This window comes from Salvia miltiorrhiza, chromosome 3 (genome assembly GCF_028751815.1).
Source record: "Salvia miltiorrhiza cultivar Shanhuang (shh) chromosome 3, IMPLAD_Smil_shh, whole genome shotgun sequence".
Lineage (NCBI taxonomy): Eukaryota > Viridiplantae > Streptophyta > Magnoliopsida > Lamiales > Lamiaceae > Salvia > Salvia miltiorrhiza.
The window spans coordinates 53,696,370-53,721,268 of NC_080389.1; the positions used below are offsets into that span (position 1 = coordinate 53,696,370).

General features: G+C 36.4%; 3 protein-coding genes across 3 annotated transcripts; 2 read left to right on the forward strand and 1 right to left on the reverse strand.

Moving 5' to 3' along the window:
* The first annotated feature begins 1,980 nt into the window (after positions 1-1,980).
* On the forward strand, positions 1,981-15,385 carry LOC131014399 (DExH-box ATP-dependent RNA helicase DExH3). Its single transcript, XM_057942354.1, has 19 exons — positions 1,981-2,309; positions 2,695-2,849; positions 2,938-3,025; positions 5,191-5,427; positions 6,417-6,512; positions 7,159-7,347; positions 7,501-7,660; positions 7,748-7,878; positions 8,065-8,235; positions 8,557-8,829; positions 9,167-9,361; positions 9,726-9,929; positions 11,013-11,082; positions 11,181-11,329; positions 12,065-12,379; positions 12,464-12,523; positions 12,772-12,924; positions 13,266-13,376; positions 14,504-15,385. The coding sequence occupies exons 1-19, from the start codon at positions 2,052-2,054 to the stop codon at positions 14,972-14,974; spliced, it is 3,486 nt and encodes a 1,161-aa protein (XP_057798337.1). The 5' UTR covers positions 1,981-2,051; the 3' UTR covers positions 14,975-15,385.
* Positions 15,386-16,304: 919 nt separating this feature from the next.
* LOC131014402 (chlorophyll(ide) b reductase NOL, chloroplastic) lies at positions 16,305-19,892 on the forward strand. The gene is made up of 13 exons (XM_057942358.1): positions 16,305-16,691; positions 16,876-16,944; positions 17,186-17,247; positions 17,467-17,553; positions 17,847-17,914; positions 17,986-18,034; positions 18,107-18,192; positions 18,272-18,329; positions 18,695-18,745; positions 18,918-18,968; positions 19,048-19,089; positions 19,402-19,535; positions 19,628-19,892. Exons 1-13 carry the CDS (start codon positions 16,439-16,441, stop codon positions 19,680-19,682), a joined length of 1,065 nt encoding a protein of 354 aa, XP_057798341.1. The 5' UTR covers positions 16,305-16,438; the 3' UTR covers positions 19,683-19,892.
* A 462-nt stretch (positions 19,893-20,354) lies between these two features.
* On the reverse strand, positions 20,355-24,785 carry LOC131014401 (uncharacterized). Its single transcript, XM_057942357.1, has 2 exons — positions 21,110-24,785; positions 20,355-20,727 (listed from the first exon to the last, which is right to left on the reverse strand). The coding sequence occupies exon 1, from the start codon at positions 24,664-24,666 to the stop codon at positions 21,253-21,255; it is 3,414 nt and encodes a 1,137-aa protein (XP_057798340.1). The 5' UTR covers positions 24,667-24,785; the 3' UTR covers positions 20,355-20,727; positions 21,110-21,252.
* Positions 24,786-24,899: the final 114 nt, after the last annotated feature.

The window sequence follows — 24,899 nt, forward strand, 5'->3', positions numbered from 1 at the left end:
AGGTTTAGAATTTTAATAAAATTTCTATTTTATTTAGTATACACGTGCAAATGCCAACACTTATGAAAACAAGCAAATACCAACCATATTACCAGCAAATACCAGCATAGAAACAACCATATTACCAGCAAATACCAACCATATTATACCAGGATATACCAACCATATTACCAGCAAATACCAGCATAGAAACAAGCACGAAGCAAAAAACAACTGTGTTAGCCACATATAGGGGGAAAAGAGGACACCGACTGTGCACCGAAGTTCGTCAAAGGACAGGGGCGACGAAGAATCGAACTTTTACCATCATGGGCTAAAGCCCGGAGAGCCTCTTCTCTGCACCTATCTTCAATCACCTTCACTTCAACCTACGCCTCCAAAGCACCCATCCATTGAAAATCGGACTGAGATCCATAAGGTTTCGACATTTTTTCAGCTGAATCAAATAAATCAAGGGTGTCGGGTTTTTCTAATTCCCTCAGCCCTTGTGGATCTTCCAAGGGGTGGCCACATAGGGTATGGACAACGATGGTAGAGTCGTAAATGGTGAGAGACGAGCGTAGAGAGGGCGACAAGTTCTACCCAAGAAAGACGGACAAATGCAAGATTAGAGAGGGAAATTCAAGAGGCAGAAAAAAAGTCAGAGAGGGAGAGAGAGAGAGAGTTGAATCTAGGGTTACAGAGAGGCGGAAGATTCGAGAGGCGAAAATGGAGTCGAAGAGAGAGAGATGTCTTTAGGGTTACATGAGGCCGAACATTCGACTCGAGATGCGTAAAAGAGTGCAAGAGAGAGATAGATGAATTAGAGTTATAGTTGAGAAGATTTGAGGAAACACTGAAAAATAATGAGAAATTAGATTTATATATGAAGGTTAATTAAATTGTTAATTGAGCCCTAATTATTTCTCAAATAGAAAATGTGCCATTTAACTTGGGACACCCCTGAATAGAATACGAGCTATAAATAATGGGACGAAATGAGTTTTATATTGCGAGATGGAAAAAAAAACAAAAAGTTTATTAACGTTTGAAGTTAGATTTTACTATCATTATATTAAATTAGACTATGGGTGAAAAGTCGGTTCAGACCGAACCGAACCGACGAAATCGAGGACCGAATTTTGAGTAATTTCTGGACCGAACCGGACCAACTGAAGCCTTAGGACCGAACCGAAATCGGACCGAAACCGCCATCGGTTCTCGGTCCGGTTCGGTCCAAAACCAATTATTTTCGAAATATTAGAAATTAATAAAAATATTAATAATATTAATAAAAATATTAAAAATTAATAAAAATATTAATAATATTATTAGAACTATTAATAAAAATATTAAATATATACTCCCCCCGTCCCTGAAATAACTTGCTCTTTTTTCCTTTTTGGGATGTCCCCCAAATAACTTCCTCTTTCTTTCTTTCCATTTTTGGTCAAAAAATACATAAACTTTTATATTTTTGAAATTTGAGCGGAACCGGAAGTTCGTCGGCTAATAAATTGATTGTCTGAATTCTGATGGGCAATCCGAAGGTACCGTTGGAAAGCTTTTAATGTTATATTTCTAATGATACTTATATTGTTGAGTTTTGATAATCGAAAGTGGTAAAAAAATGGCATGAAAGTCGAGGTCACGAAACTCTATATTTTTTCTTTTTTTCGACCACTTCCGATTACCAAAACCCAACAATATAAGTATCATTAGAAAGATAACATGAATAGCTTTCCAACTATACCTTCAGATTTGTCATCAGAATTCAGACAATCAACTCATTTGCCAACAAACTTTTGGGGTGATGTCAAATTCCAAAAAATTAAATATTTATGTATTTTTTGACCAAAAAAATAGATTTGATTAAAAATCAAAATTTGAGTATAATTTGTGTATTTATACTTTTAAAGGCAATTAACTCTAAATATTAAAAGAAATTTAGGAACAAAGATAATATATAGTCATAATTTTTTTTTGAGAAATTATACAGTCATAATAAATTAAGTGGGAACAATAGAAGAAGAGGGAAAAACCGCCATGGTACAGTCCTCTCTTCGCCCACAATGCATTCCCGGCTAAGAGCGTTACTTGCACGCGCCGCCAGAAAATCCGCCGCTCTTTCTTCCCCTTCATATTTGCGGAATCCCCGAGTTGTGCCTATCGCTGACTATACTACCGTTGCCAATGCTGTGGAAAATTATGTTTGGTCCAAGCACCAAAGCTTGAGTTGTCACTCTGTTGTAGTGCGGCGGCTGCTCTGTGGCTACGCTGTCGAGCAGTTCTCCGACGATGAATATGAATGCGATTACGAAAACCACCCAGTAATTCTTTAAATTTTCCTTTTCTATAATTGCTCAGAAGGTGTTTGATATAATGCCCGTTAGTTATCTGCCATTGTGATTTTGAATTCCTAGTTTACTTTTATAACTTAAGATATATGGTTATGATTGGAAGAGTTCTTCATGCTATCAGAAATATGTTTGGGATAAAGATGGGATCTTTATTTGAGTAGCGTGAAGTAATGCTTGAGTAAACCACATTTGAGATATGATGCAAATAGTTTAGAAATTCTTGATTTCTTGGTTGATTTTTTGTGAGAAACAGAGTGATCGTCCTTACCAATTTCTCAGCTATATTACTTACAGTTACTTGATAGTTGTTTGATGTATAGAACCAGTTATTAATACCAAACACATTCTACTACAGCCGTCATCATCAGTGGCAAATATTGATGAGTGGAAATGGAAACTCAGCATGTTGTTGCGAAATGATAAAGATCAAGAGATTATTTCTCGAGACAAAAGAGATAAGCGGGACTTTGAACAAATATCCAACCTTGCCAAAAGCATGGGGCTTTACTGGTAGGACAATGTACATCACATTTGTTTATTTTTTCATCGTTGTTTTTATTTAGAGGTCTACTTAAAATACTCTTAATATCATTATCAGTCAACTGTATGGGAAAGTGATCGTGGCCAGCAAGGTTCCTCTTCCCAACTATAGGCCTGATCTGGATGATAAGCGGCCTCAGAGGGAGGTGAGAAAGTTCTTCACTTTAAATCATGGGCATTTGTTCAGTTTGTGTAATTGCCACATCTTATCTGCACTTTTATTGTTGTGAATTTTGATCTCCACCATAGCATAACCCTCAAAATCTGGTATGTGTTTGGACCTTCCGAATTACTAGAAACTTGTTAGTGGTGGGATTCAATAACAGAGCACTCAAAACAAAATTATGATCTTGTCATATTGCCTTTCCAGTCACATACATCTTTAGGAATATCTTATTGTTGTTTATATAGCCACTTTCTATCATTTATCAGAGATGGAGCGTAATATGTCAGCCCCTCTGATTTTTTCTCCATTTTATTTTTTAGAACTCTGCTAGGCCATCACCTATTTTTCAAACAACTTTTTGAAAAGAACTTGATTTCGAATGATCATATAACCCTTGTAGTTCTCTTAGCTACTGTTGTAGCCACTTTCAATTTAGAAACGGATTTCTCTTTTTTCCCTAACTGGGTTGGATTCCTCGTGACAGATTGATAACAAAGTAGAGCTTTATGGTTTGGAAACAACTGTGTCTGTGATGTGCCTTGTGGTCCAAGCCCAAAAGCCAAATTGATAAGTTTAGCTATGATTATCACTAGGGATGTCAGTTGGGCCAATCCTCTTGTTTCACTCTAGTTGTATCAAGCTAGCAAGCTATTTGTTCTGGCCAATTGAGCGTGCTAGAAAATTTTGGTCCTAACCCTAAATTTTTAATTTTCAGGCTAGCCCATTAGGCCTGAAATATTTACGAATATTTAGTGTTCTATAAATTGCATATGGATGAGTCATCAATGACTGAAATAAAAATTACTATAAAAAGATAATGACCCTCGTCTTTTATTCTTGAAGCTCCAATTTTAACTTTCATTATTGATTTTATATTGATCTTCTTCTTCCTCTTTAAAAGAAATGATAACTTCACATTATAATACAACTAGAGATCTAAAATTTGATAAATAATGTAATATTACTACTTAAAGAATATTTGGTGAGGGAGGAATAACTAGAATCAAGGAAAATAACAACAAAAAAAAGCGTCAAATTCGAGTAGGAACAAAGTATTAAACTACTACTTCCTTCGTCCCATTATTAGTGGTTCACTGCTTTTGGGTACGAGAATTAAGGAGAAGGTGTAAATTGGTTAAAAGTGGTAGGGTGCACACCTTTTCAAGGTAATTTTTACCATTTATAGAATGAGCCACTTATAATGGGACAACTCAAAGTGGAAAGTGAGCCACTAATAATGGGATGAAGGGAGTATTATTCTCAAACTAGATTTCTAAAATATCAAAGTATGAGTTTATCTACATAATACTAACAATTTATAAGCATCATAATTAATATATTTGTGAATGTATATTGTGAATGAAAATACTGTTATTAATGAAAATCAACATCCGTAAATGTAACTCATCTACTTTTGGCTGTAACTTTAGAAGTTCTCAACTCTTAGAATACTTGGAATCTCAGAATGGGTAATATATGGCTTTCCTATGCCTCTGGTGGTTCATGAATTGGAATTTTCTAGAGAAATCTATGATCAAAACATGAAGGCCATCAGTCCCAGCCTAACAGGCCAACCCGAAAACTGGTTTCAGCTAAAAAGCCTGCTGCTCGACCATTCCAGCCTGAAAAGCCTGAATATCTTTGGGGTTATTGAGTTTTGGCCTAGTCTTCCTTTTTTCTCAGGTCCATTTGGACCAACTCAAGGGTTTTGGGTCGGAATGACATCCCTAACTGCCAAGTGCCAACAGGCAGATCCAAGTGCCAACAGACAGATCTGACTACCAGCTCAAATCTGTTTGCAAGAGGCCTCTGATGAACAATTCAAATTGATGCTAAAAAAAAAAACTGATTTATCCACTTCTTATATCTTTCTCTACTTTTTCACTTGAATAATGATAAATTGAGGAAGGCAGGGATGATGGGTTTGCTAAAGATATGGAAGAAAATAATGAGTGTTTGGGATTTGTACTATTCAAAACACAAAAATACCTATATACCTAGGCTATTAGTAACAAAGATATGAGCTGGAACCTGTTTTCTTATTATGATTTATGCCAGTTGTGAGGAGATATGCAGGGTATTATTGAATATCTTCTTATTCATGAAGCCTGATTAATTCATATTACTGGAATCTTACTTGGTCAGGTTGTTATTCCATTGAGCTTGCAAAGAAGGGTTGAGAGTTTGCTTCAGGAACATCTTGACAGAACAACCTTAAACTCCAAAAAAGCTGGCCAGACTTCAAATAAAATGGAATCGAGCAATCCAGCTGAAAATGTCGATTCAACTGAACATGCAGACCCATTTCTTGACGCTTCTGTCATGGAGAAGGTTTTGCAGAGGCGGAGCTTGCGATTGCGTAATATGCAAAGAACTTGGCAGGTATGCATTTCATTTGAATGTGATGAACTGTACTATTGTGAACCAAAAAGTTTAATCGTATTCATTTTTTGATGCAAGATCACTCGCGTCAACTTTGTAACTAGATTAGCTTTTCTTGGATCTTTGGTGAATCAAATTAAACGTGAGATCTGTGATGTCAGTTATCCTTTTCTTTCAGTTTTTTGGTTCCTCCATATATTTTGTCTAATAGTATTATGCTGATAAATTTTGATTTTTCATACATTATAAAAGAATACAGTAAGTTACTTTTAGTCTTCGGTCCTGTTCAGGAACTGTTAATTGCTAAATACACTATTGGATTGAGCAGCTTCAATTTTCCATGAAGTTATAATTTTCCATCTTATGTAAGTGCTGGAGTAAGAGGGTGATTAGTCAAGCTTATAGGCTCAAGTGTTCAAAATATGTTTTAAATGTGTATTTAACTTTTATAAAGATTGTAGAATTTGTACATTGCCTGCAACCTAGTTTGTGGGGGGAGTGTGGTATTCTCGTAATCATTACTGAGATTCTGGTATTATATTCGAGATCTATTCTTTATTCTCTTCCCTTAATTAGTGTAGGACCCTGTTTGTTAGTTCTTAGGTATATGGCTTGTTCTACTCCAGGACATTCTCCATATAGATATGTATTGCTTCATTTTATGTGAGAAAATAAGATGAAGCCTTAACACGTCTTCAAATATCTGGTAGCTTTTATCATAAGACATAAGATTCATTTTTAATAAAATAAGGAATCATCAACCTATTTATAAAATCTTTATAAGACTCCTCTTGTTTTGTTGATGAATGCTATTACTAACATGACCTTATTTCTGGCAAGCACTTCAAAGACTTACCTATAAAATGAGTTTGACATCCTATAAGTTCCAACTTGTATTATAAGATATAAGTGCTTGTAAGCACCCTCTATGTCAACTAAAGTTTAGTTTTTTGCGTCTCAAGTTCAGTTTTATTATTTTCTCAACACAGGAATCACCTGAAGGAAGACGTATGCTGGATTTTAGGAAAACCCTCCCTGCATATAGGGAGAAGGAAAGGCTTCTCCAGGCAATTGCAAGGAATCAGGTTAAGTTGTTGATTCATTGTGATATTTGATATGCATTAGGAGAATTGTGATTAGTGTGATAAATATCCTGCATAATACACAATCAAGTTCCACTATACTTAGTCTTCTATGCACGTTCTTCTGTTTCTTGGGGGTTATATTTGTTGCACTTAAGACTCTGAATTGCAAAAATCATGGTCTTTATTAATGCAATTAGATTGATTTTATTGCATAAGTTTGGAATGATGTAGAAGTTGGGCTTTGGACCTATCTTGACAGTTTTCTTTCAATTTCCTTCTCAAATCAATATTTCCTATGAATTCCTTATCCCCTTTTGACAGATTCTTCTTTCCCCAAACTAGTGTCTTGTAATGTCGTTTGATGTTTCTCTTTCCCCCTTAGCTTATGGAAAAGGAATTATCTGCCATATTCAGGACAAGAGTTCTAACACTGGCAATTTGGCATGCAAAACAGTGTACAGTTATGGGGATTATGGTTCTGGCTTTCTATGGTTATTGTGGCTAGAAAGGGGTTGGTGGGTTTTTGAAGGTCAAGAATTACAATTCAAGCTTCAAGTATCATGATATGATTAATTAGTCATGTTATTTTAACTTTCTTAATTTATAATTACATACGTCAGTTCCTTATTTTCCTTGTAAACAATAGGTTGTGGTGATTTCTGGAGAGACTGGTTGTGGTAAGACTACACAACTCCCTCAATATATTTTGGAGGCAAATATAGAGTCTGGCAGGGGAGCATTTTGTAACATAATCTGTACACAGCCCCGAAGAATATCAGCAATGACTGTTGCAGAAAGAGTTTCTGCAGAGAGGGGAGAGCCTCTTGGTGAATCAGTAGGCTTGCTATCTGTTTCTTCTTAATTTAATTTAGTTTCAGTTTAAGTGGTGTATTTTCCTTTGAGTTAAGTCACTCCTGAGCGAATAATTTTCAGTTTCCACAACTAATTTGTTTTTAGTTCTGTTTTTAAACAATAATGTTCTTGATAGATTGGATATAAAGTGCGATTAGAGGGAATGAAAGGCAAGAATACACATTTGCTTTTCTGTACCAGTGGAATTTTGCTCCGAAGGCTCTTGACTGATAGAAACCTGGATGGTGTAACTCATGTTTTTGTTGATGAAATTCATGAACGAGGCATGAATGAAGGTGTGTACTTATATGTACACAGATGTGGTAATCTGTTTTGCTATATCTTATGGTATTATATTCCTGACATGCTGCTCCCTTTTCCAGATTTCTTGTTGATTGTCTTGAAGGATCTTCTACCTCGACGACGGGATTTGAGATTAATCTTGATGAGTGCCACTCTGAATGCTGATCTATTTTCTAATTATTTTGGTGGAGCACCCATGATTCATATCCCTGTAAGTTCAAATAGGAGTTCCCTTATGAGCTTGTGGCGTCTGCAATAAATTGTTTGGGACTTGTCCTTCTCGTTTTTGGATGGGAAATCAGTTTTTGGGTTAAGTATTGTACTCTTCTGCTAGGGACCTCTGTGTCTGTGCATTAAATTGAATACCCTATGAAGAGCAAGTCTTATATGGGTGCAGGGTTTCACTTATCCTGTAAGAGTCTGTTTTCTGGAAGATATATTGGAAATGACGGGATATAAGATAACCTCATTCAACCAAATAGATGATTATGGCCAAGAGAAGCTTTGGAAGACACAAAGACAACTTGCACCACGGAAAAGAAAAAATCAAATTACCACTCTTGTTGAGGTAGGATTTCTTTTGTCTGAACTGTGCGCCATGTCTAACAAATTCTGATTATCATGCGGTATTGTGTACTTCAATTCATTACTCCATTGCTTTCTAAAAATGATTCTGATTTTGGAAACTAATGTAACCTCTAGATTTCTTTCCCCATCTGTTTTACATGCCAATTCGGCTTCTGCCTTCCTCTGTAAAAAGTTAAATCTGACATGTATGCATGATTTGTCTATGCTTGACAACATTAGAAAAAATTTCCTTTTGCAGTTATGTGGCAATTTCAATGAATTGTCTTATGAACTTTCTTTGTGCTATGTGTTCTATGGACAGGATGCTCTGAGTAAATCAAATTTTGAGAATTATAGCTCTAGAGTACAAGAGTCATTATCATGCTGGATACCAGACTCTATTGGGTTCAACCTCTTAGAGGCTGTACTGTGTCACATAACTCGCAAGGAACGCCCTGGGGCTGTGTTGGTATTTATGACCGGATGGGAGGATATTAGTTGTTTGAGGGATCAATTAAAAGCTCACCCTCTCTTGGGGGATCCAAATAGGGTCCTGCTGCTTACATGCCATGGCTCAATGGCAACCTCTGAACAGGTCAATGGTTTTTGGATTACATTAACCTTCTTCTTCTTATATTGTTCTACATTTATTTCTTTTTCATTTCATTGCTTTAAATCGTATATTGCCACTTGCCTTCATAGTGACTATGAAAAAAAGAGAATATAATGTTATCCTGGATATCTGTTCATTCCAATATTTACATTCCTTGAGTTGATTTTTTCTGGAAGCAACATATTATTTGTGTTCACCTCAACAATTTTGAGATGCTAAACTTGCTTTGTCCCGAGGGTATTTCTTTGTTTCTATTAAATATCCAGTTTTTTTATTAAAATGTACTTTACTTACCATCACCAACTTTTTTATCTTATAGAAACTCATATTTGAGAGGCCACCTCCCAACGTACGCAAAATAGTGCTTGCCACGAATATGGCTGAGGCAAGTATAACAATCAATGACATAGTTTTTGTTGTCGACTGTGGAAAAGCAAAGGAGACTACTTATGATGCCCTAAATAACACACCGTGTCTATTACCTTCATGGATATCCCAAGCTTCTGCTCGCCAAGTGAGTTAAAACATCCTTGTTTACTTTTCTTATTTACTGGTTCTGTAATATAAAAAGTTATCATTCTGATAAATATTTAGGTGCTTATTGCTACATAACTTAGTTCGAGGAGAGAGCTACTTTAAGTACATTAGTTGGTCTGTGTCTGCACTACATTTAAACCTTCTTTCTGCTCATCATTTAAATACTTTACCATGTAACGTACTGAAACAGTTGTTGAATTGCTATTAGATCTTAAGTAATATAGTACCATTAATTATTTAAAGCTGTCATAGGGTTTGTTAATTCACTTCTAATATTGGATTCATTATTGTTTCTCCTTATTTAGCCAATAATGTTGCTCATGTCCATGTTTGGCTTGCAGAGAAGGGGTAGGGCTGGCCGTGTACAGCCAGGCGAGTGCTACCACCTGTATCCACGATGTGTATATGAAGCTTTTGCTGAATATCAACTCCCTGAACTTTTAAGAACTCCATTGAACTCTCTCTGCTTGCAAATTAAAAGTTTACAAGTCGAAAGTATTGGAGATTTTATCTCTGCTTCTCTTCAGCCGCCTGAACCATTGGCTGTAAGGAACTACCTCTTCATTCTTGTAGAAATATAATGCTGAAAGTTGCAAGAAATTGGGGTCTATATTTACCTTTTAATCTGGCTAAACTTATTTGATTGCACGTGCAGTTCTTCTGGTATCAGGACATTGATGCTTCATGAATTCCAAAAATATTTCCTCATGCAATTGGATAATCATTCTGCACTACACAGATGAAAATAGTTAACTACTGGAGTAAAATAACTATTTGGGCGACCCTTATGGTACTACTATCTGACAAAAACTTTCTACACCAAACTTGGAACACTAAATATGGCACCCAAATTCTTCTTATTTAACAACCATTTTTTTACTGTTTGAGGAGGACCTTAACGAGAGGTACATTGGAGATATACTTAGTCTTGAGAAGACATGCGATAGATTTCTTAGTTTGTAGCTTTCTGTTTTCCTAATATTCCTTAACAATGTCTTGCTTGGTGTTGGGGTATTCTAAAAAATGTTTGGCAAAATGTGTTCATGAATTGTATCAGGGAATAAGTAATATGTTAGGTTATATTATTGATATAATTTATAGAGTACTAGGCTAGGATAATTTAAAACATTTGGAGGGAGAAAATTGTTTTGCGGGGAAATCTAGTGGAGAGTTCGTAATATGCTTAATTTTATTTTTAGGAAATAAAATTGGTTTACATAACATACACTAACTTTGCCTTGTTACATCTAACTTTTGGTTTGGATTTGGATTTGGACTTGAGAAGGGGACTGCTGAAAGGATTCAAATCACATTACATGGATTCATATCCATCAAGTCAGCTCTAGATATAAAAGTTAGATGCTTCTTTGAAGTAACTTGAAAAATGTATTCCTGCTTCTGGTGATTGGGTTTTCTGCGTTATTCAGTGAATTTTGTTTTCATAATTCTTTCTCCCCGCTCTTCCACTTCAAACATTTTCTTCGGTATCTGAAATTTTGGATACAATTGAAGTGTGTGTCTGTTATATGTTTAAGTTATTGTTATGGATATAACATGATTTCACCTGCCCGTTTCCATCCATCAAGGCACTTAGAGTCATGTTTGTTGATTCTCTCTGAACATTTCAGGTTCAAAATGCTGTTGATTTTTTGAAGATGATTGGTGCTTTAGATGAAAATGAGAACCTTACTCATCTTGGTATGTGAACTAAACAACACATCTGCATGTTATGATCTCCTCTTGATGTGTAGCCCTACCACTTTTTATTATCTGTACTTTATATCTTGTGCAATCAGGAAAGTTCTTGTCTGTGCTTCCGGTGGATCCTAAGCTGGGGAAAATGCTAATCATGGGTGCTATCTTTTGCTGCTTTGACCCTATACTGACAATTGTCGCGGGTCTCAGTGTCAGGGATCCTTTTCTTTTGCCTCAAGATAAAAAGGATGTAAGTTAGCACATTTTACGTGTATTTTTTCCTTGTTAATGAATGTTTTATTTCACGTGGTCTTATTGAAGGCATGATTATTTTTGCATTCAGTTGAAGCCTCAGTTTTTTTGGTGATAACGGTCAATTCACTACTCCGATCATTATTATCTATGCATGCTTACTGAACATCATTGGTTAATAATTAATGCGCTGTGCCATGATTATGTGCTTCTCCTTTTTCATTTATTTTGTTTTGGGTGTTTTTATAGATAACCCATAATAATCTGTAAAATATTGGCTTTGTTCTTGCAACTCTAGAGGTATTAATATACACACATGTGTACACATTATAGATCACATCTTACTTCAAAATGTACTATTGTCTTTTTTATCTATTTTGTTAACTACACTTATACACACAAATTCACGAGAATTTAACATAACTAGTGATTCGTAAAGAATCTAAAACACATCTCTTCAACAGTTCAACTTTAAATAGATAGGAGTTGGTACGTAGTCAAGTTTTTCATTTTCCTATTGCAATGTCCTTATATGAGACAAAAGCTGAAAATAATAGTCATTTGTTCTTCTGGTTGATCATTTAGTATCAGCCACAGGATAGAAATGTTACAGTTTGTGATCCTTATCTCCACATTATGTATTAAAAAATATACAAGATGCATAGAAAACTTTAAAAGTAGTGGTCCTTATCGAGAGGTTTACGACCTGATTTACATCTGTATGACTTTGCAGTTAGCTGGAACGGCTAAGTCAAGATTCTCAGCAAAAGACTATAGTGATCATATGGCTCTTGTTCGTGCATATGAAGGATGGAAGGATGCAGAAAGAGAAGGATCGGCATACGAGTATTGTTGGAGAAACTTCCTCTCTCTCCAAACTCTTCAAGCTATCCATTCTCTTCGTAAGCAATTCACTTACATCTTGAAAGATGCTGGGTTGCTAGATACAGATGGATCAAATTCAATTAATAACAGATTAAGTCACAATCAATCGTTGGTTCGTGCTGTAATATGTTCTGGCTTATTTCCTGGCATTGTGTCTGTAGTGGTGAGTTCTACTATTTGTAGTTCTTTTCGAACTCATCAAATAAACTCAACAGGGTTGATATGTTGTCTTTTTCTTTATTGACAGCCTCGGGAGACTACAATGTCTTTCAAAACAATGGATGATGGGCCAGTCTTGCTTTATGCGGTATGTTGTGAAGCTTATTCAGTTATCCACTAGATTCATTAGCCTTTCTCTAAACACACTTAAGGATGGATTGCATCAGACAGTCATCACCACTATTAAATGGGAAAATGGAACTGTTCAAACTCTGAGCCTTGAATGCTGCATTTCGAAAATCTTAATGTGGTCACAATACATCTAAATCTGGGAAGTTGCTGAAGATCTGTTTATGATAGTTGAAGTAATGATCTTGTTTTATATATTTGTTCCAGAATTCTGTGAATGCACGTTACCAAACGATACAATACCCCTGGTTGGTATTTGGTGAGAAGGTGAAAGTCAATACTGTTTTCATACGTGATTCAACTGGAGTATCTGATTCTATTCTGATCCTGTTCGGTGGTAAACTGGAGTGTGGTGCTACGGTAATTTTCTTTATGAGAAAATGCTTTTGCGGAAATCTGAGTGTAATTCATTATCTACATATTATAGCATGGTGAATTCACTGTGAAAATGATAAATTAAAATTTATTGTATTCACGCCCCCACGTGGGGCTCGAACCCACAACCACAAGGTTAAGAGAGAATATTGATTAGATATAACATGCTGAAAAATGATGATTCATAACACGTTGAATCTGAACACAAATCACATCTCCTTACACATTCACAATCTAAGGGCTGAAAATGATTTTTATTTTATAGGTTAAAAATGGTTCTATTTTGAACAAAACCCTATATATATTGAATCTTCTTATTGTTTCAGGGAGGACATCTGAAAATGTTGGAAGGATATGTTGAATTTTTCATGGACCCAAGCTTGGCAGAGTGCTATCTGAAACTCAAGGAGGAGGCAGATAAGCTATTAATACAAAAGGTAAATTTTCTCATCTCATCTGCGTTTCTTAGTGCATCAATACATTTTTGTTAACTTTCTGTCATTTTTGACATACTAGTGACAACAGCGGCGAACCGAGGGGGGGGGGGGGGGGGATACTGGGCCCCACTGAGATTTACAAAAAAATTAGGACTACAAATGTCTTTCGCGTTTAATAATTTAAAAAATCATGTTTTTTGTTCAATGTTCTGGTGTAGTGTTTAATAATTTAAAAAATCATGTTTTTTGTTCAATGTTCTGGTGTAGTGTTGTTCTTTTGTCATTTTCACTTGTATGCAAAAGCTACTCCCTCCGCCCCCTATATTTATGCCTAGAATCTTTCGGCACGGGTTTTAATAAAAAGTGATTGAGAAAGTTGTTGAGTGTTTTGAAATTGAATCATATCCAAACATAATTCACCGTTGGCCCAAATATTGATATATGTAGAATGGAGTGGTTCTCCTACTCCTAGTCCCAAACTAGATAATTCTATAGCCACAATTTATATCTTGATGCTTGATCAAATTATATGAGCAGTATTTTCTCCTGATAGTTATCTTGTTTGCATTGTCGCTATTTGTCACATTGAGTAGATATTTGGCCGAAAAGAAAAGGAAAGAAAACCGTAGGGGCTGAAGTATAGAACTTTTGAATATCAGGACTATACTAGTTGACAAAAATAAACAGTACTATAGTGATCAATGCATGACTTTTGAGGATCAAGATTAAAATATCTATCTGAACTAAACTATATTCTGCTCCGAATACATGAAAGGAAGCTGCATTTTAGATTTAGGATTACTTATTTTGTTCAGGCACACGGTTCATGGTATTAATGGAATTGGACTATGGTATATTGAATGCTTCTCTTATGCCTATTGTGCTATAGTTAATTTTTATAATCCAGAAAGATGAATTTCAATGATGATTCAGATCCTTGTATTCCTTTGACTTGAGCTTCACTCATTGGGAAGAAGCATCTGAGTCTATTAAATGGAGTTAGCAAACTGATGTGATTCAGCTATGGCTGTGCCCAGAAATAATTTATTAGCCTTCATTGTTTGTAAGAAGAGATCATCTTGTGCGGTTTAGTTGCCTAGCTTTCACATCTGAATCTGAAATTGCAGCTTGAACATCCCAGCATGGACATCCACAAGGAAGGTAAGTACCTGATGCTTGCTGTCCAGGAGCTGGTGTCAGGCGACCAGTGTGAAGGGAGGTTCGTCTTTGGTCGTGATAGCAAGAAAGCCAGAGAATCGTGTGACAAAGAGAGGTTTACGAAAGACGGAACAAATCCAAAGAGCTTGCTTCAGACACTGTTGATGAGAGCTGGCCACTCACCACCCAAGTACAAAACCAAGCATCTCAAAACAAATGAATTCCGGGCGCTAGTTGAGTTCAAGGGCATGCAGTTTGTGGGGAAACCAAAGAAAAATAAGGCCCTAGCAGAGAAAGATGCTGCTATAGAAGCATTGGCATGGTTAACCCAAACATCTGAGAACAATAATGCAGAAGATGTCAATTCTCCGCCTGATGTCACCGACAACATGCTGAAACTTCTTGGCAAGCGGAGGAGGTCAAAGCGCAATCCACATTAAAAAGTAAGATCATCTGATGAAATTTTCTTTATTCCATAGTTCTGCCCCATCATCTGGTCTTGGAGGGAGATTGTATGATATTCCCAGGCTTTTCGTCTGTAAATAACGTTCCCTTAAGCTCGGGGCATTGAGATATGGAAGCGACCAAACTCCATGGTGGCAATCAGATTTTTGGTGCCAAGTCTATCTATCACATGAAATTTGTGGCAACATCGTGGACAGGAGAAATTTTGGTTGGTGATAGATGCTGAGTTTTGAAACACAATAGATTGTAATAGATACAACAGATATAAATAGGTAGAAATCAGACAACATTAGTTGAGGGATAAAAGTAGCCTCTGGGAGTGTAATTTCAAATATAGTTTTACTGAATAATCATTAATCATTATATTTATAATGGAGTTTTATACATTCAGGCTTCATTTAATTAGATTTCACTTCTGAGTGCTTCTCTTTGGATTTTAAGGTTGTCGAAATACAACCAAGGAAAAGCATTTTTCTGGTATTTAACTTCTACTTTAATATTCAACAACTTTCTTATTTGATAGTAGTAAATTCTAATTATTTTCATGTTATTAATTAATTAATACTCCTTCTGTCCTGCATTCTTGAGTCAATTCTTTTCGGCACGGGAATTACGAAAATACTCTCTCCGTCCCACTCCAATAGGCTTATTTTCCTTTTTGGGTAAAAAAGTTGTACTTAATTGGTATGGACCACACCACTTTACTACAACTTTCTTATTAAAAAGTAAGTTTTCAATCTCCGTGCCCAAAAGAAGTGAACCTATTGGAGTGGAACAGAGAGAGTAGTATTTAGTGTGATAAGTGTGATAGGTGAAAAAGTGAAAAGGTGAATAAAGAGAAATTTTTTTGCCAAAAAAGGAAATGACTCAAGATTCGTGGAGTGACCGAAAAAGGAAAGTGACTCAAGATTCGTGGAACAGAGGGAGTATACAACCTAAAAGTTAACTAATTATTTGTCATGTATGGACACCAAACCCAAATAGGCCTCTCCTATATTTACTCCGAATAATTCAAATAAAATGCATGACATTACACAATCATCACACAAAAATAAAAAATCATTAATTAATCATAGGTGAGGCGAGACTGCTAATTCTGTGATTTGAATCACCACCTTTTTTACGAATGGGTTTGTCAGTATTAAAATTATGAATATTACCAGATTTTTAATGAATATTAAAAAATGTAAGCAGTCTAAATTGTAATTTTAATAAAGATATAGGCGCCACTGAATTTTTTTTAAAAAAATTGTGGGAATATATTGAGAATATTTTTAAAATTTGAAAATAAATTTATAGATTCCATATAAATTACTGTAGTATTTACTGCATTCTTCTTCTTCTTCGTCCCTTTAGCGTTATCTACTGCTAGTATCTTCTTCGCCGTTGCTGCTTCACTTTTCATTTTTTCTTCTACTTTTCTTTAATCTGACTCAGCGATGATTGCAGCAGCAGCTATGGCAATTTCAACTTCTTATCCCCCAAATCTTTCATTTAACACTCGCTTACCACTTCAAAAGCTGAACCGCCATTGTTATTTTACGCTTTATTTCACCAACAAAACTAATCCCTCCAATTATAACTCCCTTTCTGTACGAAACGCCTCTTCTTCTTCTTCTTCTGCTGTTGAGAAGAATAATAGTGAGCCGATGATTCCACCATATAATGTTTTGATCACTGGTTCCACTAAAGGTGTGTGTTTGTGTGTTCTGTCTGGGTAATCAAGCATGAATCTTTGTAGTGGATTGTGTATAATTTAACTCACTCTAATCTCAGAAACTCCTTCCATCTTGTTAGTGTGTTGTTATCTGATGGGAATTTCTTTGATTTGTGTCCGAAATTTGTTATTTAGTTTTTTTTCTGCTTATCAATTCAGGAATCGGGTATGCACTTGCAAAAGAGTTTCTAAAATCTGGAGACAATGTCATCATATGCTCCCGATCTGGTAAATATTGTGTATACTACAATCTAGTATATATTTTTGTATGTTCTTCAAACTCTTGACACACCTGCTTACGTTTAGTTTAATGCTTTTGCTAATCTGCGTGGAAAAATCACTAATTAGGCTTACACTATCATTTGTTTCTCTTAACTTCTGCAATAACGGGTTTTTGTTGCATATTCCATTTTATTGCATTTATTTATAATAATGCTTTTGATATCCCATCGTGCTTGTAATTTTACAGAGGAACGAGTGAAATCTGCTATAGAAAGCTTGAAGGTAGAGTCAGGGAAGCAGCATGTGTGGGTACCTCCTTCACCACGTCATTATGCTTTACATTTTTGCTATAGATGTTTACCTGCATTACTGTATCACAGAATAGTTCATGTAAACATACTAACGAATTTAAGAGCAACCTATATTTTGAATAATTTACTTCAGGCTTTAACTTCTTACATATCAAGTTTAAAATAACCACATGTTTGTGTTTGCCATGACTGATATGAATGCGCCTTCCTCATGCAGGGTACCAAGTGTGATGTTCGAGATGGGAATGATGTCAAGAACTTAGTTGCTTTTTCAAAAGAGAAACTCAAATACATTGACATATGGGTACTCCATTTTCACATTACAACTTATCTAAATATAGCATCCAGCTCTGTCAAAGTCCCTGTGACGATTGGCTTTATTTGATTATTCACTCCACCCAAAATGACACTGATATTATTGTTTGTGAACTCCTAATTAGTAATTATGATTCAGCATGTCAAGTGTTTTACTATTCAATCCATTCTCGTTTGGTAATGCTAGTCAAATGTATGCGTGTGGCTTCTTTTAACTTTTAGGGACATTTATAGGTTTATGTATCGATTTGCTTTCCTTACCCCATCTTTAGAATGATGCAGATAAATAATGCAGGATCAAATGCTTACAGTTACAAACCATTGATGGAGGCATCTGATCAAGATCTAATGTCAGTTCACATCATAATTTTCCTAATGACTTCTCTAGCATTTGTTTATTTGCATTCTGTTTTGCATGCAGTGAAGTTGTCTCTACAAATACCCTAGGATTGATGATTTGCTGCCGAGAGGTAAAAACCATCTTTATACCTTCTGGAACCATGCATATAGATAGTCTTTAGCTAATGCATGGATTTCTCTAGGCAATGAATATGATGCAAAAACAACCTCGAGGTGGTCATATCTTTAACATTGATGGAGCTGGTTCTGATGGTAGACCAACTCCGAGGTCGGATTTCATCTTGAACTCATTTTCTGATGCCACCCCTGTCTTTTGTCTAAGTCTTTTCTTAATATCTTTTCATCAGATTTGCTGCTTATGGGGCTACTAAACGCAGCGTGGTGCATCTGACCAAATCACTACAGGCATGTGCTGAGTTGCTTGTTATAAAAAGAACTGTATCTATGATTATAGATCTAGTTCAAGATTTCTGTCTCAAAATTTTCAGTCCATTTATTGATATTTGTTTCCTTGACTAATAGAGAACCAAATCTGAAGACTGCGCTGTCTAGGAGTCTAATTTATTGCTTCTTCCTAAATCATATTTCTTAATGCATGCGGCGATTTTAAAATTTTGTTTATATTTTTAATATGATAATTCTTGCAAACCTTGAGAAAGTATAAACAAAGGCAAAAACAAATAAAGAAAGAGAAAATGTTGTGATGTCAATTCCCCATGTCGGAATTCAGATTTGTTTATATTAACATACAACGTCCATTCTCTCTGCAGGCAGAATTGAGGATGCAAGATGTCCAAAATGTTCTCGTGCATAATCTTTCTGTACGTATGATTCATTATTTTATGTCACTGTTCTAACTTATATTTTGAGTGTTTGTTGTCTATTTGTGATCATATGGAGCAACTAGTACATTTGGATCTTGTATGTTTGTGTCATCATGTAGATGTAGTACGCTTTGTTTCACTTGATATATTCAATTTTATATTCTGGCAGCCAGGAATGGTCACAACAGATCTTCTCATGTCAGGTGCAAATACAAAGCAGGCACGTTTTGTTTTCCATCTTTTCACCACCCTTTCTGTTCTGCTGATATTGATGTTTATCAAGTATCTACATATTGCAGGCCAAGTTTTTCATCAATGTCTTGGCTGAACCAGCTGAAGAGGTAAGTTATTTTCATGCTCTGCTCGACCCTTCAATCTTCATCACTGCCCGTTTGTCCTGGTTCTATACTTAAATACACGAATCCTAGTCTTTAAGACATCCAGGTTGAGTTTTGATCGAGATCATAGATTCTTTTACTTGTACCAATTGTCTCTGTAGTTTCTAGCTCATGTATTATGAAATGCTTTTGATTGAATAGATAGGCTACGGAAGAGAATCGTTTTCTTTGACAACATAGTCCTCATTTCCATGTTTTGTGAAGCTGATGTTTCATGCTCAAGTTAGAACTTTTGTTTTCTGAAATGTCAAGCAGGTTGCGCAGTACCTAGTTCCCAACATCAGATCTATTCCTACAAGCGGATCTGGAAAACCGACTTACATACGTTTCCTCACTGGATTAAAAGCCTATTCCCAGATATTCTCAGTTAAGGAATGCACAAAACATAAGTCCTACTTACTACAATTCTTAATTCTGGTTATGAAATCAAATCCTTTGCCTTTTCTCTAATTTTGTGTTCTTTCAATATCTTGTATCACAGAGACTTGCATTTGGTGCTCGAAGAAATCGATATTTTCTTGAAGATTAGTACTTAACTCGATCTTCCAGTTCATATTCTCTACACCAAGAGAATGCACGTGGACATTGATTTCCCCTCTCTCTCCCAGTAGATGATTTCTTTTGTTACATTACAATCCCTATTCAGTTGTTGTTTCCTTTATTTGTCAATTGAATTGTAGAGGAATATTGTAGAAGTGAAATTCATTTCTTTGGGCAAAGAGTTGAAGGAGAAGTTGTTTTTGCCATGCGGAAACACACACAATTTAAGCACGAAAGTGAGAATGGTGGGAACATCTATGGATAATTGCAACATGAGGTTAATAGTGGTGGCATGATCGTAGCTGAGGTTAATGTGTGTATTGGTTTATCAATAGTAAAAAAAATGTAAGAAAAACACCAATCAGTTTTGCTATATTTTTGCAGCTAGATTTGAGGCAACAGCAAAAGCATAGGTGGATGAAGTTTGAGTAGATCTAAAACAAGTTGGAAGTAGGAAGGTTGAAAAGCAGTAAACGGGGTGAACACAAAAACCAGTGTCAACAATACAAGACATACGATTACGTGAGGAATCTAAAATTTTACCCCCGTTTTGCATCACAAAATCTACCATCATCCAAACGAAAGAAACGCATTCAATTATTATAGTTATTACGCTAGTTAGTCGATGAATGAATTTTGAAATGAAATTCTTTTCCTGGATATGTGAATAGCGACAGAAAGAATGTAATTATCAATCAAGCTTATAGTTATAATAATGATTAATTCCCCAAAAATGAATATAAAAACAAGTAAGAGCATCCGCAATGGGGCTCGCGGAGCAAGCACGCGCCTGAGCCCCACACCGCTGCCAGGCTAGGGGGCGCTTATGTTCGAGCTGGGTGCGGGCAAAGAGAGAGAAAGCGCGTGAGAGGCACCGATAAATAGGAAAAAAGAAAACAAATAAATAAATGAAAACGAGAAAAATCTGGAGCAGGCTTGTGCCAAGATGGGGGCTCGACTGCTGCAGAGCTTGGTGGCTCGGATGGAGGGTCCCACCTGTGAGCCCGGAGTCTTGGGTTGCTGCTGTGGATGCTCTAAGATCTACAATTAGGAAAAAGCCACCAGAAATGTATATCAGAAGATGTGTCTTTTAATTGCATTTTGTGAAATACAACCTCAGAGTTGTAAAAGAATGCATTTAATTTATTCTGCAACCACCCAAGCCCATAGAAAAGAGTGTAGCTCATAAAATATATGGCACTATTCTATAGAGCATAAATCAAGCGAGCACTTTACCAACTGAATGTTTATGGGTTGATTTAAAGCAGGCATAACCATCTTAGAATAACATCAATCAAACTTCAATCTGAAGCCTTTTGGGGAATGTTTCAAAGAGATTCAAATCATTCAATGATTTGAAAAAAATGCTTGAGATGCCAGATAGTAAAAAATATGCAGACCATAATCACATAGCTCAACTTACATCCATTTGACAGTTGATTTTAGCTCCGGAGCTCGTGTTAAAATTTAGCAGGGACTAAGCTTTCAACATCTGACAGCAGCTTCAGAGGATGCCTCAAAATGATAAACTACCATAAAAGAGCAGACTGCACAACAAAATGAACTTCAAGGAAAATCCCCTGCATCAAGATCAGGTGACACTAAGCTTTCAATGTACGTTATAGCCTCAACTTCAAAGGTAGTGCTAAATTGATGGAAGTGCGGGTTGCTCGGATCATATACTCGTATAGTTGATCCATAATCAATTAATATCTTGCCATCCGTTGAAAAAAACAGCGGACAAGGTCTGATAAATAAGTGATCCCTAAAATCCAGAAAAAATGGGATGGAAACGACTTTGGTCCATGACTCTCTCTTACCGTATTCCTTCATTACCCATATATCCATGAGAATATTATGTTCACAATGCACAGCAAGGCAACCTTTAAAAATGTGAACCTCCACTCGGACATCATTATCATGAAACATAGGTAAAGGTAACTCAGTGAAGATATCAGTAGCAAGATCATGAGAAACAATAACCCAGTCAGCTGCTCTATTGAAGTCACACACGGACCAATGGATTGCACCGTTTAGAAACTTGCCCGGCCCACCAAATGTATCCCTTCCTGGCCAATTCGATAATACCTTCCAAGAATTAGTCCTCATGCTGTAAACCTTTACTTCAGTCTCATACACACCTGTATTGCGCATGGCACCAAAAAACTCCACCACCTTATAATCATTGTGAATTTCATCATAACCCAAAGCATATGTGATGCTGAAGTTATCAAAATCTAAATCAGTGCCAGAGTCCGGAATCACTTTTGATTTTCTAATAGTTGGATTCCACAAAATGATGGTGTTAGCAGATACAGACACACAAACCAGCCCGTTACAGGAACCCACAAACCATATGGAGTCACCTTCATAAAGATCATCACACCACACAAGATCAAATGGTGAATTTTCATGAGCTACAGGGTAAATAGGATCAGCCAACGATGAACCCTTGATCACAGAGTACATAGAACAAGTGTAGAGATCCATGTCAAAGGTTTTGGAGCCAAAGATGAGCTTGTCGTGGATGTATATATTGTTCTTTGTGGAAAATTTGAGATGGGCCATCACAAAATATGAGCTTGAAATTAGTGAATGCCATTCTTTTGAAACAGCTTTAAAACGCACGAGAGAATTCACAGGTAATCTCAGGAGGACCTCTGTAATAATTCCTTGAGGCAATGTCCTTCCAAAGGTTGTTTCATCATCAAAATATGGCGAAACTAGACTCTCGGAATAGGTAGTGGACTCTACTGCAAAGATAGTACTAAATTGAGGGCACTCCGAGTTATTCGTGTCATATATACTTATCGTTGATCCATAATCCATTAAAATCTTTCCATTCATCGATAAAAACAACGGACAAGGTCTGATAAATTCGTGATCCCTGAAATCCAGAAAAAATGGGATGCGGACTAGTTTAGTCCATGATTCTCTCATACCATATTCCTTCATCACCCATATATCCATGTAAACATTATGTTCACAGCACACAACTAAGCAACCATTTAAAATCTTTACATCTACTCTGACATCATCATCATCAAAATTAGGCATAGGTAACTGAACAAAGATATCTGTTGCAAGATCATGAGAAACAATAACCGAGCGAACTGGTCTTCCTAAGCTCCGCATTCGCACTGACCAATGTATGGCTCCATTTAGAAACTTGCCTGTCCCGCCAAATGTATTCCCGCCTGGCCAATTATACATAATCTTCCAAGAGTTAGTCCTCACACTGTAAACCTTTACTTGAGTCTCATACATACCTGTCGTCTCACACTTATCACTAGAAGCCTCCACCACTTTATAGTCATCGTGCAGTTCTTCATAACCAAAACCATATGTGATCGAATCACAATCCGGATCTGTGCCAGAGTCTGGTATGAGTTTTGATTTTCTTGTAGTTGGATTCCACAAAATGACGGCGTGAGCAGCTACAGACACACAAACCAGCCCATTACAGGAACCCACAAGCCATATCAAATCACCTGACTCAACAAAAGGACAATCAAACTTTACTTGATCAAATGGTATACTTTCTTCAGTTGCAGGGTAAATAGGATTAGTTAAATTAGAACCCTCAATCGCAGTGTGGAGCGAACAAGTATATAGATCCAATGGGAAGGTATTTGAGCCAAAGATGAGTTTGTCATGGATGTGTACATTGTTCTTGGTTGATACCTTGAGATGGGCCTTAACAAAATAAGAGCTTGAAATTAAAGAAAGCCATTCTTTTGAAACAGATTTGAAGCGCAAGAGAGACTTCACCGGTAATCTCAGGAGGATCTTTGTAACAACATTCTGGGGCATTGTTCTTCCAATGATTACTTCATCATCCAAATTTGGTGAAACCAGACTCTCGAAATATATTGCAGCCTCAACTTCATAGTCACAAAACTTCTGCTGAATATATGGGTTATTCGGATCATATAATGCCAACTCGGATCCATATTTAATCAGCAATCGACCATCCTCCATCAGAACCAATGGTTTGAACATAAAAGAATGCCCCCCTATACCCACAAAGAATGGCATTCTCATAACTTTATTCCATGATTCCACCACACCATATTCCTTCAAGAGCCACACATCCAACCACATTTTATATTGACAACACACAGAAAGGCAACCGCCTAATACATTCATCTCAAATGTGAGAGCATCATCATCAATAAATGGAAGTGGCAACTCCACAAACGTCTCCAAAGCAAGATCATGGGAAACAATCGCCCAATCAGACGAACTCCTAGCACGAATTACCAACCAATGAAGGGCCTCATTCAGAAACACCCCCGACCCAATAGCCACTCTCTCATTCGGCCAATTCAACAACGCCTTCCAACAATTACTCCTCAAACTATAGACATTGGCTCGAGGCTCCATCACACACATGCCAGGCTCCAAATGAAAAACCTCCACCACCTTATAGTCATCATGAAACTCATCATAACCAAACCCAAATGTTCGTGGATACTCGAATCTCAAAGGCGTACCGGAGCAAGGCAACACCCTGTATTGATTGGTTGTGGGGTTCCACAAAATCAAAGTTCTTGCTGACTCAAGTACACAAACCAACCCATTACAAGACCCTTCCAGCCATATCACGCTATCAATGTCGCGTAATGGGCGATCAAACCGAACAACATCAGGGAGTATATCAACATCAGGGTATATTGAACCGGTATAAACAGTATTCCCAACCATGGGTCGTAAAGAACAAGTATATAAATTCATGAAAGATTGACTGGTGCCAACTGTAAGTCTACCATGCTCATAAATGTTTTTCTTGGTTGAAACTTTTAGATGGGCCTTGGCAAAATCATAACTTGAAATCAAGAAAAGCCAACATTTCGACACACACCTAAATTTCCAAAGTGATCTTGCGGGCAGCCTCAGAAGTATTTCTTTGATTATTTCTTCCGGAAGATTGGGTAATGGCCCGGGTGGTGCAGTGATCATCTCGATTTCGTTTTCCATTATCACAATTTCGGTTTCTGAAGTGGAAGGAATCACTTCGTTCCTTCTCCTAGACGTAGGGGGAAGAATGAGAGAGAGAGATGAGAGAATTCTTTTATCTCGTTTTTCTTTTCTCAGAAAAAAAAACAAGGGCAAATCTAATTAAGGTTAATTATATGTAAATTGATAAATTTTTAATAAAATTGTAGTATTTGTAAAGTGATTTCTAAATTTGTATTAAAATTAAGAATTTA

What these genes read in the sequence shown, in the direction of transcription:
- LOC131014401 (XM_057942357.1), bottom strand. Translation starts at nt 24,666, where the DNA reads ATGGAAAACGAAATCGAGATGATCACTGCACCACCCGGGCCATTACCC.
- LOC131014399 (XM_057942354.1), top strand. Translation starts at nt 2,052, where the DNA reads ATGCATTCCCGGCTAAGAGCGTTACTTGCACGCGCCGCCAGAAAATCC. An exon ending in TGAACGAGGCATGAATGAAG is followed by an intron (nt 7,661 to 7,747) that starts GTGTGTACTTAT and finishes TCCCTTTTCCAG; the next exon opens with ATTTCTTGTTGATTGTCTTG. An exon ending in TGAGAACCTTACTCATCTTG is followed by an intron (nt 11,083 to 11,180) that starts GTATGTGAACTA and finishes TTGTGCAATCAG; the next exon opens with GAAAGTTCTTGTCTGTGCTT.
- LOC131014402 (XM_057942358.1), top strand. Translation starts at nt 16,439, where the DNA reads ATGATTGCAGCAGCAGCTATGGCAATTTCAACTTCTTATCCCCCAAAT. An exon ending in GATCACTGGTTCCACTAAAG is followed by an intron (nt 16,692 to 16,875) that starts GTGTGTGTTTGT and finishes TTATCAATTCAG; the next exon opens with GAATCGGGTATGCACTTGCA. An exon ending in TGGCTGAACCAGCTGAAGAG is followed by an intron (nt 19,090 to 19,401) that starts GTAAGTTATTTT and finishes AATGTCAAGCAG; the next exon opens with GTTGCGCAGTACCTAGTTCC.